Source organism: Apiospora hydei, assembly GCF_038363865.1.
Source record: "Apiospora hydei strain CBS 114990 chromosome Unknown utg000004l_segment0_segment0, whole genome shotgun sequence".
NCBI lineage: Eukaryota > Fungi > Ascomycota > Sordariomycetes > Amphisphaeriales > Apiosporaceae > Apiospora > Apiospora hydei.
In genome coordinates this window covers 4387066-4403934 of record NW_027117363.1, presented here as the reverse complement: position 1 = coordinate 4403934, position 16869 = coordinate 4387066, and the positions used below count along the sequence as shown (strand labels likewise).

The 16869-nt window shown below is 55.1% G+C and overlaps 6 protein-coding genes across 6 annotated transcripts; 4 read left to right on the top strand and 2 right to left on the bottom strand.

Moving 5' to 3' along the window:
* Positions 1–3338: 3338 nt before the first annotated feature.
* PG997_003916 (putative Rab geranylgeranyl transferase type II beta subunit) lies at positions 3339–4401 on the top strand (the record flags this gene model as incomplete). Its single annotated transcript, XM_066808231.1, has 2 exons — positions 3339–3702; positions 3776–4401. The coding sequence occupies 2 exons, from the start codon at positions 3339–3341 to the stop codon at positions 4399–4401; spliced, it is 990 nt and encodes a 329-aa protein (XP_066671849.1).
* Positions 4402–5437: 1036 nt separating this feature from the next.
* PG997_003915 (uncharacterized protein) lies at positions 5438–7250 on the top strand (the record flags this gene model as incomplete). The annotated part of the gene is made up of 5 exons (XM_066808230.1): positions 5438–5696; positions 5767–5880; positions 5950–6014; positions 6059–6960; positions 7004–7250. The coding sequence occupies 5 exons, from the start codon at positions 5438–5440 to the stop codon at positions 7248–7250; spliced, it is 1587 nt and encodes a 528-aa protein (XP_066671848.1).
* A 174-nt stretch (positions 7251–7424) lies between these two features.
* Positions 7425–9123, bottom strand: PG997_003914 (uncharacterized protein; the record flags this gene model as incomplete). The annotated part of the gene is made up of 4 exons (XM_066808229.1): positions 7425–7448; positions 7533–7814; positions 7892–8347; positions 8392–9123. The coding sequence occupies 4 exons, from the start codon at positions 9121–9123 to the stop codon at positions 7425–7427; spliced, it is 1494 nt and encodes a 497-aa protein (XP_066671847.1).
* Positions 9124–10266: 1143 nt separating this feature from the next.
* On the top strand, positions 10267–10647 carry PG997_003913 (uncharacterized protein; the record flags this gene model as incomplete). Its single annotated transcript, XM_066808228.1, has 1 exon — positions 10267–10647. One exon carries the CDS (start codon positions 10267–10269, stop codon positions 10645–10647), a length of 381 nt encoding a protein of 126 aa, XP_066671846.1.
* Positions 10648–11277: 630 nt separating this feature from the next.
* Positions 11278–12377, top strand: PG997_003912 (NAD(P)-binding protein; the record flags this gene model as incomplete). The annotated part of the gene is made up of 2 exons (XM_066808227.1): positions 11278–12185; positions 12284–12377. 2 exons carry the CDS (start codon positions 11278–11280, stop codon positions 12375–12377), a joined length of 1002 nt encoding a protein of 333 aa, XP_066671845.1.
* Positions 12378–13798: 1421 nt separating this feature from the next.
* Positions 13799–15998, bottom strand: PG997_003911 (glycoside hydrolase family 2 protein; the record flags this gene model as incomplete). Its single annotated transcript, XM_066808226.1, has 4 exons — positions 13799–13925; positions 13996–14391; positions 14450–15321; positions 15387–15998. The coding sequence occupies 4 exons, from the start codon at positions 15996–15998 to the stop codon at positions 13799–13801; spliced, it is 2007 nt and encodes a 668-aa protein (XP_066671844.1).
* Positions 15999–16869: the final 871 nt, after the last annotated feature.

The window sequence follows — 16869 nt, the reverse complement described above, 5'->3', positions numbered from 1 at the left end:
GGAGACATGCATCAGGTCCTCTCCTCGCCTTGGAAGTCGGTAGGCTCAACTCGCTGGAAGGGCCGAGTCTTTTGATTCCGACTGAAATTGATTGATTGATAGATTGACTGATCAACCCAATGGATCGGGTGGAGGAGGCAGACAAGGCAGAGTGGGATGATCAATTGGATCGGCTTACTTGAGCCCGACGTGGATGGAGTGAAGTGGGTAGAATGGCGCGATACTGATAATGACACTGGGACAACCACATTCGTGATCCTGCCGTTCAATGTTGTCAGGAACATTGAATTGTGACTGGACCCGAAGATTCTGCACCTCACGGCATCGTCGCCGCGGCCGCCAGCCAGTGCCTGTCTCGCTCGTGGTTCGTACCTATCTACTAACAATACTATCTATCTATCTATCTAAGTACCTAACCTGCCGGCTACTGCTCTGCCATCTAGGCCGTTTTGCTACCTGCTTTAGTGCCTGAGGAGGAATCGACACGATGTAGCCGGTTACAGACAGTGCTCTCTGTTAGTTCCTTCCATCCAGGGCGAGCCTTGTTCCCCTGTGCTTGGCTCTCCCCCTCAGTTCTTAATTAGCTTCTCTAGCTACGTGGATCCCACCGCTGGACTGGGAGGGCGGGCTGCCCAGCGCACCCTGCCCAGCGCATCCTGTCCACCGTGGGTGTGTTGGAAAGTCAAGCTGGAAAAGAGCTTCGGCAAACTTGGGATCAGGTACAGACAGGAGCAGGCCGACGCAGAGTTAATATGGCTTCACCCCTGATAACAACAAAACAAAACCTTCACCACCGTCAGAGTCTGCAGTTCGTATCTACGAGGCCCTGCCATCAATTGCATGACAACAGCTCCCTCGTTACATTCCCAAGGCGCAGGACCCACGGGCTTGCCCAAGTCCAGATGAGTCCCCAACTCTATATTGAAGTAAAACATCGAAACATTTCAGGGGAATGTATTTGGAAACTGTACGTCTCCGTCATGCTCTTCCTTGCCTCGCCTAGAGTTTGAATCTTCCCAAGAAAGGCAGCTCTCAAACGTTTCGGGGGGAGTATGTAGTCGTGCAGATTAATACACAGGCCGGTTCCTGCTATCTACAGTACATCTTCAATGTCTCGGGATGTTTGCTTTACCCAAGCGACTTCCACCATTTAAGGCCGATTGGACGCAGGAGCCCCCGACAATGGACATCCTCCCCCAGCAGCAGTGGGCCGGCCAGGCGCTGGCTGGCTGCGAGCACTTAATCAACAGGCCTCTTGGCCGGCTTACCTTACCTTAGCTTCAGAATAGAGAACGGTAGTGGCTACCTGCACTTTGGGTATCCGCATTGCAGGCACAGGCACCACTGGCACAGGCACAGGCACAGGCGCCGCTGCATTCTTCGAGCCTATCGCCTACCGCATCTCCATCTCATTGTGTCCCACGAGGGCATTGGATCGCGTGCAAGGCATGCAAGAATGATGTAAATTTCCATGAGCTGTGCTTGGTGGAAAGCCCACTGCCTACGACCTCGATTAGATGCCCGTCAAGAGAGAGAGCAAAGGTGCGTTGTATCCCTTTGGGACAACTCTGGGCAGCCGAAACAGCAGGATATCTGAAACATTGGATCCTTACGACGCGGTCTCCCCTTTTCCCCCAACTAGCAGGGGAAGGGGGAGGGGAGATCTTACGAGATGTGGCATTTGTGCCTGGCTTGCATTTCACACCAGCCAAATCCTGATACATGTTGCTGTGAACCGCGACATCGTGGCCACGCGCACAACTATTTTTAGTCGGTGTTGGATTCGACGTTGCTTCTCTCGACCTCCTGGATAGCAACGTTGCCCAAGACCCAAGCCATTCCTGCAAGACTGGTGAGCTCTTGGCACAGTAAGAATCTTGCCAGTACATACATAGTAACTCTACCACGGACTTCTGCGATGCAAAGCCCTCGCCGTACCCACGGGCATGCCGCGTCAACAAACATACGTGTACAGTTGGCCGTTGAGTGGCCAAGTTGTTGTTGTTGTTGTTGTTGTTGATATCACACACTAATATGGCCTTATGTGGCTGCAGGATTGTCTCGTTCTGGAGTTCCAACTCGCTCTACCCTACGAACTGTGTAATGAAACATTCAACATCCAAGCATGTGAAATGGGTGATGGCAACGTGCTGTCAATGAAAATTCGCGTCATGTTCGTGGCAGAAGAAAAGTCAAACCAGTTTACCACGTTACTTACCTACTTACTGGACACGCACAAGGGAGCGATCGGTGAAACCGGAGATGATGAGCATGGCGTTTATTCGTACATTAGGTCAGGTAAGTCTCACAACGTGCGTGAACCATCACCCCATCTGACCTGTGAAGCGCCAAGCAGTCGTGCCGGACTTGTGGCCGACAGATGGAAAGCAACAAAAATCTAGAGCACGGGCAGGTCATACATAAATGCATCATTTTACAGGTAGGTTGTAGGCAGTTATTTTCATAGCCAGTATGGTAGACCTCCCCTCTCTGGACAGTACAGGTGGGAAGCACATGCAAAGCAAAGCAGCACGATCAATCCTACTCGACAAGGCAGACAGACATGCACACAAACCGCAAGACACTGGTGACCCAATTTTGCAAATCTGGACTCGGATCTTGGCAGAACCAGACCACCTCGAGCATATGCCCTAACATTTCACACATACTTCTTCTTCACATCCTCGGGCGAACCAAGAAGTGCAATGAAAAAGAGAATTTGCGTCACTCGGAGGCAGTGTAATACCGAGGACACGATGGAGAAGACCATGTGCAAGCACAGAGAGTCCTCTCCGAAGGACAAAAATAAGAATAATCACGATTGAGGTCCTTAGACCTCTTTCAGAGATTAAACTGAAAAGAACAGATACTACACTTGATCTAAGCCAAAAGGCAAAGAAGAGCTGAAGAAGGAAAGGAAAGAAAGTGGAAAGGGAGGGAGGAAGGGCAGGTATTTATACCCTTTTCCCAGCTGGCTGATTGCGCTGAGGCAGCAGCAGCCCCACTCTGATTAGGGCACTGGTGGGGGACGAGGCTGATTGTCCATCTCCACTTCAACCAATTGAATCAGTGGGCTGGATGGATTCTGAATAGTTTCCTAAGGCTGCCGCTGGTTGATGCCCCGCTGCTTAGGTTATGTAATTACGTAGGCGGGCAGGCAGCAGATTGGCCTACCTACACCCCTACGGTCAAGAGGTATTGACAGCAGCCTTGGCTTGGATGCAGCTCATCCAGCGTCTTGATCTGCCCTCGCTTTCTGTCTGTCTGTCTCTGTCTGTCTCTCTATTCCAGTCTAGGTTCGTTGATGCTTGGGTTGGCGAGTTCCAAGTCGAACAATCATGGCACAACTGCAAAACCTACCGGACGAGCTGCAACTCGCGACCGAGGCCCATGTCAAATACATCCAGAGTCTCGACTCCCGCAAAGATGAATATGAATACTGGCTGACCGAGCACCTACGCCTCAACGGTGTCTACTGGGGTCTCACGGCCCTCCACCTCTTGAAGAAACCCGAAGCTCTCCCCCGCGACGCCACCATCGACTTTGTTCTTTCCTGCCAGCACGAGAACGGTGGCTTCGGTGCCGCCCCCGGCCATGATGCTCACATGTTGTACACGGTCAGCGCGGTGCAGATCCTCGCCTTGATCGACGCCTTCGACGAGCTAGAGAAGAGAGGCAAGGGCAAGGCCGCCGTGGGCAAGTGTGCGTGATGACTCTTTGACCGGCGCAAACAACCAAAAACCCTCGGACATTCTAGGCTGACGAGCCGACACAGTCATTGCTGACCTGCAGAACCGCGAAACTGGCACGTTCGCTGGCGATGAGTGGGGCGAAGAAGACACCCGTTTCCTCTACGGCGCCTTCAACGCCCTCTCGCTGATGGGCATGCTGGATCTTGTCGACGTCGACAAGGCAGTCGACCACATCAAAGCCTGTGCCAACTTTGACGGGGGATACGGTCTCACGCCCGGCGCCGAGTCGCATTCGGGTCAGATCTTTACGTGCCTGGCTGCCTTGTCTATAGTCGGACGAATGGAGTCGGTCGAGGCCGACAAGCTAGGCAAGTGGTTAAGTGAACGACAGCTGCCCAACGGTGGCCTGAATGGTCGGCCGGAGAAGCAAGAAGATGTATGCTACAGTTGGTGGGTATTGAGCGGCTTGGCCATGATCAACCGCACGCACTGGATCGACCGGAACGCCCTCTTTGGCTTCATTTTGAGATGCCAAGACACAGAAAAGGGCGGTATCTCGGACAGGCCTGGTAACATGGTCGATGTGTGGCATACGTTGTTCGGCCTCACGGGATTAAGTCTTCTCGGATATCCTGGCCTCGACGAGATCGATCCCGTGTACTGCCTGCCGAAATCTACGACCCAGCGCATTCTTGGCTCCAAGGACTAAACACGTAAAGGTACTTATTGATCCAGTGTTTTGCAGTCATGGCCGATAGTAGCTAGGCTTCATGGCAGAAGTGAGTCTATATACAATACAATTTTACATACTACACATTCGGGGTGCTCAAATAATTCTTTGACTACGAGGCATTTGCCTGATCGCTGTTCGTTGTTCTGTCGATGGGTACGTTCAAACATCTCGCTTGACTTCAACTGGGTATACTTTTCTGATGTATGGGGTGCAGCCATATTCGCAGCGGGCATGCACTTTCTCTTCACGGGCGCACACAGCATAGCCACTGCTCTGGCAAGAGACCTCTTATCATGGGGCTTCGGGATTGTGGAGGGGACAGAGATGCGGGGTCAAATGCCATGGGACACAGGCCGCGGAATGTTTGGAGTCGGAGTTCAGTATCTCATCTCCACCTTCTGTTCCGGTTCAGGGCATGTGTAGTCCAATGGTGATCTGCCGTGGTTCGGCTACGTTACCAAGTCAGGTAGAAGTGGCATCGGAAGCGGTGTCGGGCTGCCGATTCATCTGCGGCTGTCCCAAAATGACTCGGTCGAGCTGAAGGGGTGTGCCAACTACAACGCTGATGCGTCAGTTTTCACTCCCAGCCAAGTACTGCTCGCCCGGATCAGAAAGGGTTTCCAGGGGGTACGACTCTGCTTGGCATATCCTTCGTCTTGTTGGCTGGAGTTGCTTATCCGTCAATATATGGAATAGATGGACGGAAAGACGTGCCAGGGTCTTCCGCTCCCCCACTTCGGCAATCCAACCTACCCCATGGGGATCTCTTAGGTTACACTGTCGCGATCCTAGTTGGTTCCCGGGTGGGGGTGAACCCTATCCTGTAAGTCGTCGGCATCCCATCAAAGAGAATCAAATGGCGGTGTTATTTCAACTCGAATGGGGCGCGTAGGGGAGGAGGGTTCATGTATCACTCTGACTTGTTTGCTGTTGGCAAAGCGTTTTCGGGTCGCCCATTCCTCTTTCGTCGTTTTTTTGTCTCGTGAACTACTTTGCCCAGTCGAAAGAGAAAATGGCGACGGAGATCGATGATAAGAAGGCAGCGTCAAGTCAACACAAGGAAGATTTCAGGGCTGCCGGATCGCCCAGTCAACAGCATGTCGAAGGCAACGCGTTGCTGGTCGACAAGCAAGGCCAGATCCGTCGGCTGCCTATACCGTCTAACAGCCCAAATGACCCTCTAAACTGGAAGCCGTGGGAGAAGGCGGTCGTGATCTTCTGCTGTTGCTGGTTTTGTGAGTCGCGCTTCTTCGTGCTTAGGGTCACTATGGGTGTGTAGAAACAAGTCGTCGGTATGCTGACTGAATCGGGAATTGCAAGCCATCATGGGACTTGCTCTAGCGAGTGGTCTTGGTGCGATCCTCGGGGTGTTCTTCCAGTTCTACGGGCCACAAGGTTACGATGCCGGTCAGATAACCTTCCTGTTGACGATGCCATCTTTGTGCATTGGGTTGGGTAAGCGCTTCTATCTGCTCTGCCGTGACCCAAGGGGCTCTTGTCGAGTGCTTTCTAACGAGTCCCCAGGCAACTACATCATCCTGCCACTGTCTCTAGCCTTTGGGCGCCGGCCCGTCCTCATCATCTCCACCGTCGTCCTCCTCGGCGCCACGATCGGATCCGCGGCCCAAGATAGCTACAACGGGCACCTGGCGTCGCGGATCGTCCAGGGCCTGGCCACGGGTGCCTCCGAATCACTGCTGCCCTGATGCTGACCGAGGTGACGTTTCTGCACCAGCGCGGCCAGGTTTTCGGTCTCTACTGGATGACGCAGAGCGTCCTCAGCGCCGTCTTCAACCTCGCCAGCAGCTACGAGGCCGCCGCCCTGGGCTGGCACTGGTACTATTGGGTTTTCGTCATCACCATCGCCGTGGGGCTGGTCTTTGTCGTCTTGGGCGGGTTCGAGACCAAGTTCACGCGGCCCGCGACGAGCCTCGACGGCTGCGTCGTCTACACCGACGAGTTCGGCGTCACCCATGTCGTGCCCGACGACGAGGCCCAGGCGTATCTGGACTCTGCCGGCCTCCAGCAGCAGTCGCAGTCTGCCTCTTTCTCGGAGACTGCCGAGGTCCGAAAGCCGTACCTCCAAAAGCTCAAGCCTTGGTCGGCGCCGCACCCGCACCCCTGGCGCGCCATCCTTATGTCGTGGACGCGCATGCTGCAGTGCCTCACGTCGCCGGCGCTCCTGTACGCGGTCCTGATCAGCTCCATCACGCTGGCGGGGACCATCAACATGTCGCTGACCTACGACGCCGTGCTCCAGGGCTACGGCTGGCTGCCCCAGGACGTCGGGCTGGTCAACGTCGGCGTCATCGTCGGCTCCGCGCTGGGCGCCGTCTACTGCGCGTTCCCGGGCGAGTGGCTGACGCTCTGGCTGGCGCGCCGCAACCACGGCGTGCACCAGCCCGAGCACCGCCTCCTCGTGCTCGTCTTCCCGGCCGTCCTCGGCTTCGCCATGCTCCTCCTGTACGGCTACACCGCGGTCGGCGCCGCCTCGTACTGGGCCCCGCTGCTGGCCTACGCGCTCTTCCAGATCACGTTTGTCAGCGTCCTGATTGTGTCATCGACCTTTGCGGCCGAGGCGGCCCCAAACACCCGGGGCCGGCGTTGGTGGTGGTGGTTGGCACCAAGAACATCGTCTCCTTTGGTGCTACCTTTGGGTTCACGCCCATGCTCGCTCGCGGGGGTATATCTGGTCCTACGGGGTGCTGGCAGGCATCTTCGGGGGCATTTTCGTCCTCGGAATTCCGGTGTACTTGCTCAACCCCAAGTGGAGGCAATATGTTTCTCGAGTTGAGCAGAAGCACGGCGTCACTTCTACCGATTGATTTCTTCTGATATATGTACCAGTGTTGATATAGACAAGATGGTTGATTATTATATCACATAGAATTCTCTGGGCCTAAATTGTACACAGTATGAACCTACCAAGATACCTCAATGCCCTGGTGATGCACACTTCCAACCGGTAGCTAGCTTAGGGTCTCCCTGATCATGTTTGCTTAGACCAGGATAAGGACAGTACGCTGGACGGCCGTTAGCATGCTATGCAAAATCGAAATAAGCAGGTGATACGACTTGCCCCTTTGTGACACAACTTCACCCCCTACTACGTCGTCTTGATACTTGGTCCCAATCAGTGTCTCGGGTGTTTTGTCGTTTTCAACCCAGTCGATAAGGGCCAAGAGTGTATTGTGGCTAGGGTCGAGCAGAGATTGGTCGTAGGGATATTTTTGGGCATTTCCTATGCTCCATGCACCAGGCCCGCCACCGCAGTGATGCATACCCGGGATGAAGAACAAGCGATAGAAAGCCCGTGTCTCCTCCAATGTCAGGTTCGTGTTGCTTTGGACATCGCTGTAGAACCACTCGGACAGCGCCGACGTGACGGTCTGGGTAAGAGATTAGCGACTCAAGCCAAGGGCCTAGCCAAAACCAGAAAGACCGATATAGGAAAGGAGGGGCCTACCTCGTCACTCCGCCCGTGGTATGATATGATCTTCCCGCCACGTCCATGGAACTCTGATAGATCGGTATCCCAAGCGTTGACCTGCCCAGGGTTCGCTGCGAGCGCAAAGTCCATGTCCGCGGTGCTGAAGTTCTCGGGCGTCCAGGTGCTATCATTGTAGACAGCACCCCGCCAGAAGTCCTGCAGGATGGTGTAACTCATTTTCGCGGTTCCATTTTGCTGGTTCGCCGAGAAGACGTTGGTGCTGGCGCCCAGCTCGAAGGCAGGATACACGATGTGTCCGCCAGAGTCGGTGATAGGTTCATACGCCGTCCGAACTGAGCTCACCTGCTGCGGTGTCAAACATAGTGTCGCGTTCAACAGTCCGGTCCCACAGGCAAGTGTCTGCGGGTCAAAGCGATGCCGTGTCGGTTCATCTATGATACCATCGGCTACGCCATCCAGGGGTCCAGCTGCCTGATCTGCTCTGCCACGATGGCCGGCCATTGCTCGGGTCGTACATAGGCCGGCGAGTCGAGATTGGGCCAGCCTATTCGATGCGTGAGTATGCCCTTTGAAGCCACAATGCGTAGCCAGTTTACCCCTGGACTCCCAAGCAGGAGACCGTCGAAGTCATCGGGATAGAGGTGGGCATTCTGAAACCCTTGTCGTCCCCCGGTGCTGCAGCCGGCGTAGTACTTCTTGAACGAGGAGGATGCATAGTACTGCTCTGCCACCTGCCTGCCCACCGAAGCCTCGACGTGAAGCGATCGATAGCCGAAGTCGTTCAGGACCTCGGGCTTGTTCAAGAAGAAGTCAAACCCCGTTGACCCGTTATGTCCGGCATTCATCCCGAACGAGGCGAAGCCGAGCCCGGCTCCATTCTGCATGGTCGGGTAGTCAATGCATCCACCGATCCCTCCAGTGCCGGTAGCCAGAAGTCTAGTATTCCAGGCGTCTGGGTCGGGAAGCCAGGCTTCGAGCTGTACCTCGCTTGACGAGCTAGTGGCCACCAGAAGCACCACCCGACAAAGATCTGTAGTGATAATAGCAGTGAGGTTGGGCCCACCGCATGAAGCGACTGTGCTCGGAAGAGGCAAGACGGTTCCGTTGGCCTCATGGCTGCAGGCTATGACTTTGGTGTCGGGGATAGAGAGCCCGGCGCCGAAAGAGGCGCACTTGTCAGCAGTACATCTTACCAACCGTGCCAAGGCACCGAGAAAGAACAGCTTATTGGAAGCGAATATTCTCATATTGAAATGCCAATGGCCGTCGGAGTCTCCAATCGCACTGCGAGGTAAGTTGTATCGAAGTGGTGGTGGTACTACTCATTGATTAAGTACCTACCGACGTCAATGCCTACAAGAATGCTGTGATGGGTCTCGCAAGCGGCCGCCTGCCCGCACCCGCACATGGCTGCCGATGGTCAAGTCGAGGTAGGCATCCATCTCCAGGTTTCCCCGCCCAAGCCCTACGGAAGACTCCGCCGCGTATCCGCACTCCCCCGCATGATGAGGACCATGTAACTTGTGATCCTTTCTAGAAATCGCGTGTTCTTGTTTAGTAGCTGCACTCTCTCCTATTGCGTCTCCGTCTCCGTACATAATCGGACAACCAGCTCGTGTGCGACCGCTTTGCATTCTGCCCGACACATGCATCCGGAATCATAAGTAAGACATGCGAGGGATACAAGATAGACGCGTAATAAGATGGAGCATTTTCTCCTTGTCAGCAAAAAATTATTCTTATGTTGGAGGGATGTTGAACCTGACCTACTAGATGATACTTTCACCGGCATATCAGCAGGCAGACTCCGATGGCAATGGAACGAGAGCGAGCGATTAAAACGATGCGAGCCTATGTCAGTAATATGATGATGATAATGTTTTTTCCTCTTCTTTTTCTTATGCCCATGTCGGCGTAGTCGCCAAGATGGAAGCGGTCAAGCTGCCATCGAACTCCTAGTCAGCAGCCCGCCTCGAGAAGAGTTGGACGCGAAGGATGAAAGAGCCAACAGTAGACCTTATGGCGGCTCTGCTGTCAAAGACCGGCGTAAAGACGAGAAGCTCGCATCTTCGACTCGGGTTCATGTTGCTGCTCGTCTCGTATATTCACGATGTCAGCCAACCATCGAGGACTAGAATCCCTCGTAGGATTAGGATCCCAACATCTCCTGCCCGTTTGGATCAAACCGAGGTTTAGAATCGTATATTTTTTCTACAGTAAGCTCCTACATCGCTTTCATCTCACCGACCCGCATCTGTAGTGGACACATGTATAAAAGGGGGATGGGAAGGACGGCACTCTTTTGTTTTGACACCAAGCGACAACAACCGCAACACTCACCCACAAACCAACCACTTCATCAATCTGTTTACCATAGTATCAGTGGCAGAATGCAGCCAGCATTCATCACCGCTCTACTCTCCGCATTGCCCCTGATCGCATCCCAGACGACAACGCCTCGCCCGGACGATCCCATCCCGGGACGACCGTTTGGGGCCCAAGTATGGAACAGCACGGCCGATTGCGCCAGTGCTGCGCCGTGGAGGCTCATCTACAGCAGTCTCAACTGCCTCAACTACCCTTCCCCGGGCACCGGCTCGCTCACCATCTTTGTCGGCGTGAAGGGGGAGGACACCCTGTCCGCTTGGACGGGGCCGGACTGCACCGGCGAACGCATCATTTTCGACCCCACCCACGATGTTTGCCAGAGCCTGGAAGGCCGGGCTGTGCAGAGCTGGAACCATTATCTGATTCCTTCGGAGGAGAAATAGATGGGTTGGGCCTGGTTTGAGCAAGAAGGAGATGAAGATTAGGGGGCATGCTATTGGGTTTCCATCTATATAAACGCAGGGCTGGATGGACTAGACGTAGGAAAGTATCCTGGTTTCTACTTGTATAATACAGGTCGGCTTGCGTACGTTGGTTCAAGGATTATATAATGTTGTTCCTCGGATGTACTTCAAGATCATATCGAGTATTGTCTGAAAGTACTGAAAGGACGGATTGCTTACGGTTGTGGCTGCTTTGGACATGTTGCTCGCTTACGGGACAAGGACACAATCCGCCGTCTGCATGACGAACCCTTCGACCGCCAATGAAAGTCTCCGAAAACTGCCTCTTTCGTCTAACCGATGCAATTACTAATCCGCCAACCAGCCTGGTGGTTCGCCAAGCAACCGCATTTTCGGCAAGATCTGCGGATCTCGGTTTAGTGGTTACGCCGACATTGGTGATAGATACGCCGGTGCAGTCTAACAGGCCTGAAGCTCCTCGGGTTAAGTTTTGGCATTATAAAGCCAAGGCGTTCCCCGTTGTCTGTACTGAAGCCCAAGACCCTAACTTTGCTTCCTCGGCTAGCCAAGGTCGATCTCTAGAGAGGGGAAATCCTATACTAAACAACCATGTCGAAACATTTGGAATCCGAAGCCGCTTTTGAGGCCAGCGCCAAGGGGTGGCTATATCGCCAGTGGATGGCGCGCCGCCCACCTCTGCCGGCGGGCACGCGGCTGGACGGCCAAGTCGGACTCATCACGGGATCCAGCGCGGGCCTCGGTCTCGAGGCGGCCCGTCAGCTGTTGGACCTCGGCGTGTCGCACCTCATCCTCTCGGGCCGGACGCTCGAGAAGGGGGAGACGGCCGCCGAGCCGCTGCGCAGGGCGCACCCGACCGCGAAAGTCGAGGTCTGGCCCTTGGAGATGGAGTCCTACAAGTCCCTCGCGGCGTTCGCGGAGCGCTGCCGGGCGCTGCCGCGCCTCGACTTCGCGATCCTGAACGCGGGCCTCAACACGCCCGAGCGCCGGGTCAGCGCCGAGACCGGGCACGAGCAGGTCTTCCAGGTGAACTGCCTGTCTACGGCGCTGCTCGCGATCCTGCTGCTGCCCGTCCTGGAGGAGACGAAGAAGAAGCGGCAGAAGCCGCCGGTGCTCAGCATCGTCAGCTCGGACGGCGCGCTCTACGCCGCGATCAAGGGGCTCGGGCCCGTCTTCGGCGAGTTCGATGACCCCGAGCAGTTCGCGTTCCCCCGGCAGTACCTCAACTCCAAGCTCGCGCTGGTCCTCTTCGTGGCGAAGCTGGCCGAGCAGGTCGACCCGGAAAAGGTGGTTGTGCACACGGTGCACCCTGGCCTCGTCGGAGGGACAGACATTGCCAGGACCATGGCGCCCGGCTGGATCAAGAGTACCCTCCTGACGCTCCTGATGTTTCCGTTAGCTAGATCGACGCCGGTGGGCGCCAGCACTTATGTGGATGCGGTCGTGGCCAAGGGTGTTGAGAGCCATGGGAGCTACCTCAGTGAATGGTCTATCCGGCCGTAAGTCATTATCTTCTTCTCTTCTTCCGCCTGGATAATTCCTTGGGGGCAAATTGCTAATTGACTACAGCTACCCACCCGTGATGTACACTCCGGAGGGGAGAGAGGCTTCAGGAGAAGCTGTGGACGGAAATGATGGAGGAGTTTGCATTTGCTGATGCGAGAAGGATTATTGCGTCGATGTCATCGTAGTTTGTCCGATTTCCTTGTTTTGTTCTTTTTCATGAGTGCGCGCTGGGGATCGTGATATAACTATGGTTGAGGTTGAGCTAAACCCGAGGCACCAATGCTTCTTATTATAATGACGGGTTTTGGTCGAATACATCGTAGTTGTAATAAATCTGTGCATCATGATTCACTTGTCAGTGTCGATATTCAGGGGGAGGAGCAGCTCCATATTTCCTACGACCAGATCTCATCATGAAAAAAAAAAAAAAAAGAAACCTGCGAGCGGTACGATAAGTTTTGTATGATTTTGCTTATCTCGAAGGATTGAGTAGTTTGGCTACTCAGGTCCGAGAATGCCACTAGAAGGTTGATGCCGACGTCTTAGCTGGTGTTGGTGCGAAAAGGCGTGTGGAGATGATGAATAGGGGTATCGTGACACCCACCACATTTGCAGCAACATGGTTCTCGGGATCGTGATAACAATTTCAAAAAGCAGCACGTAAGTCCTGTGGTGCGGTGCATTTACTGCCCAACAGGTACGCAGTAAGCCAAATCAACTGCCTGGTTTGGTGCTGTGAGGTAGCCTGATAACCAATCGCCTGCCTGCCTGTGGCCTCAGGGCATTCAACGGATAAACCCAGCAGCCTCTCTTGAGTGATTGATAACAATCAGTACCTATCAGGTACACAAGCTAAGGTAATAATGCCTAACAACCCCTTCATTTTCCAACACCGGGGGTTAGGCGGTTAGATGGTATGGTGGTTAAGACCGAGAGCTTGGTTCTGTTCAGGTACCGCGGCAATGAAAATTGTCCAGGCAGGTAGAACAACATACAGCGCCCCATACCCGGACACCGAGTTCGAATCTATCCTGAAGCAACCCGAGGAAATAGCCTCCCCCTCAGATACCCCCCAGCAAATCTCCTCTGGGGCTGCTATGGTAGCAGCAACCGTGGACTGGGACAAGGCAAATAAGTAGCTGTGGAAACGCGGCCGCGCAGTAGCAGGGACCGGTAAGAGTCTCTGGCTGGGCGTCGACCGGGACTGGTCATCCTTATTTTTTCCTTTTTTCTTCTTTTTCACCTTCTGTTTTGACACATTTGAACTTATGGCTTCTGCCCAGCCTGCCCGTCCAGCCATCATTAGTGTTTGCTTCTTCAGTCACCACGAACTGAGAAACAGCACACCCCCAGTGACGAGCCACGATATCTGGCATTGGCACGCATGCTGGAGTGAGGCAGGATCTCACAACCACAAGCAAATGGTATTCATCACTTATCCATCACTCACTTTATTTATCCCGGCTTACTCGAAGACGTGCTTCACTTTCAGGGCAATAGAAGTCAATCAGGAGGATACAGTTCATAATTTATTTTGTTCCAACCACCTTTTAGATATCCTTGGCCTTGGCCTTCGAATTATCATCTACTCGGCGTACTTAGGTATCTATTTAGTCACACCATCGAGGTACAGCTTTGCCGCCCTGTCCATGATCTTCTTGACCTCGGCAGGGTCGATCTTCTCCTTACGGTCATACGAGTACAGTCCGTTGACCTCCTGTTCGATATCGGTGCTATCCCCCCCCCCAAAGTGTGAGTAACTCGTTCTCATAAATCATCAGGAGAGGGAAGAGACAAACTTACATCTGTGTCCACACAACCCCCGAAATGTGACCGGGCTTGATGACCGCCATGACGATGGCCTCGATGCGCTTCAGCAGGTCCTGCGGGTCGCTCGCCGTCGTGTAGCCCCAGTCGCGGTCGGTGGCCTTGTCCGCCTCCGACTTGGGCTTGATGTTGACGCCGCCGAACTCGGAGCAGATGACGGGGGCGCCCGGCTTGTGCTGCGAGCCCGCGTCCGCGCCCGCGGGGCCGACGAACATGCCGCGGCCCGCCAGCTTGGTGCCCATGGTGCTCTCGAGCGTCGCGTACGACTTCTCCAGCGCCGGCGCGTCGTTGTAGTCGTGGAACGTCGACAGGTCGCTGTTCACGTGCTCCCAGCCGCAGTTGTCGTTGATGGGCCGGGTGGGGTCAAGCGACCTTGTTTTGAGTATGCGTGTTAGTCATGCCTCATTTTCAATTGTTTTGCTAAACTTACTTGGTCATGTAGTAGAGCGAGCGGATGTGGTTCCGCTGCTCCACGTTGTCCTTCAACGAAGGGTATGCCCAGCTCTCGTTGACGGGCGTCCAGACGATGATGCTGGGGTGGTTGATGTCGCGACGGACGGCCTCGGTCCACTCCTGGTCGAAGCGCTTCATGTACTCCTCGCTGAACTCGTAGGCGTTGGCGATCTCGCCCCAGACCAGGAAGCCGAGCTTGTCGGCCCAGTAGTAGAAGCGCGGGTCCTCGACCTTTTGGTGCTTGCGGCAGCCGTTGAAGCCCATCTTCTTGGTCAGCTCAATGTCGAGCTTCAGGCTCTCGGACGAGGGCGGCGTGATGCCCGTCTCGGGCCAGTATCCCTGGTCCAGCGTCAGGGTCTGGAAGATGGGCTTCCCGTTGAGGCGGAAGGTGCCGTCGCCCGTCGTCCAGTTGATAGACCGCATTCCAGTGTACGTATCAACTTCGTCCAGCAGCGCGCCGGTGGAATCGTAGAGGCGGATCTTGAGGTCGTAAAGAGTCGGGTGATCTACGGACCACAACGCCACACCGTCCTTCCAGCAGTCCGTGTTATCGGTCGGCGCAGCACCAGTGAGCTCCGCAGACAGCTGCTTGAGCTGCTCTGCCGACGCCTTCATGTTGACGTCGAGCTTGACGTAGTCCTTGTCCTTGAGCAAGGCCTGGCGGGTCTTGCCCACCGAAACGCCTCCGATGCTGCTCTCGATCTCCACGTCGTACTTGGCGCCCGCCCGGCGCCCGACCACGTTGACCTTGGCCTTCAACACTCCCTGCTCGATGTCGTTGCTCTGCAGCACGGTACCCTCGGAGCTGCTCGCCACGCGCGCCGCGGGCACGACCTCCATCCACACGCTCTGCCAGATGCCGCTGCTGGGGGTGTAGAAGATGCTCTCAGGGGTGGGGGCCCAGTACTGCTTACCGCGGGGCTGCTCCAGGTCGCTGGGGAGTCGCGGACGCGCATGACGAGCTTGGACTCCTTGCCCTCGTTGGACGCGGCCGTCAGGGCGTCCGTGACGTCGACGTCGAAAGGGACGTGGCCGCCGCGGTGGCCGCCGACGTAGCGGCCGGCGATCCAGATGCTGGTCTCGTAGTCGACGGCGCCGAAGCGCACGAGGACGCGCAGGCCCTTCTCGACGTCGTTCCAGGCGCGGGGCTCCTGGAGCACGGTCTCGTACCAGAGCACCTCGTGGGCCTCGTTGTCGCCCCAGCCCGAGGCCGGGGTCTGGAAGACATAGGGCAGCTTGATGGGCTTCTTCTTGTTGTGCGTGGCGTTGGGCCGGGCGAAGCCGACCTCCTTGAGCTCGGGGAAGGCGGCCAGCTTCTGGAGCTCGGCCTCGGACTGTCCTGCAGAAGAGGCGTCGGCGACCTCTACCTGGTCCGGCACGCCCTGCAGATGCCAGCCCGCGCTCAAGCCCAGATCTTGGTCATCGTACAGCATTTGCCATTCCTGGTCGTCCAGCAGCTTCCAGTTCAGGTTAGGACGGACAAAGTCCGGGCGCGGGTAGTTCGTGGGGGGAGCTGAAGAGGCCATTTTGCTTTGTTGCTTTGGTCGTATGTGGTGGTGGTGGTGGTGGTGTGAGGTTGTTCAGCGCCCGAAGCTGTATGTAGTTGCAAGGCCCTGCCTGTTCTGGTGTGAAAACGAAGGTGTTGATGGAGAGAGAGAGGGTTTGACAGAAGGCGGCACGATTCGGCCAGTGACGGATGGACAATTGATAACTCGTCTGCAGCCTGCCGCACGTGATGAGTTGTGTTCAAGTTACCTTTCTATGTACATACATACATACATACATACATACATACATACATACATACATACATACCGTCCCGTCCAGTCTCGCATGCTCCAAACCTAGCAAACTAGAGGCAAATACCTACATGGTAACTAACACGACGATCGGCCCTTTGCATATGCATGAAATGTGGGCTATGGAGACTGACGTCACCTGCATCCAATTAGTTGATCCAATTGAGAGACGGTATGAATAAATGCTCCAACTTGGAGCAGGCTCATAGCTTGTTGGCAAACCTGGCCATCCGGAGGCATTGCGCGTTCAGAGCCGTCTGGAGCGGTATAACGCTGACTTGTCCGGCCCAACCAGGGCTGTAGGGGCTGTAGGGGGTCGCCGTCTCTCCACTTTAGGAGGGGAATTGGGGCTCGCTCCATCATTCATAGAACTCCAAAGCAGCCAAGGATCTCAACTGCATACATGGATACATACCATGTTGTTGTCTTGTTGTCCATACACGTACTGTCAAACGCATTGGTAGTTGATTAGATGCCTCTTTTGCTTCGTTATTTCGTTCTACAGGAACCCCCCACTATACTACTCGGAGCTATCTCGTTCGCAGCCCCCCTAAACATAAACGCCATCATCGTAGAGTTCTTCCTTCTGGTATCCGGC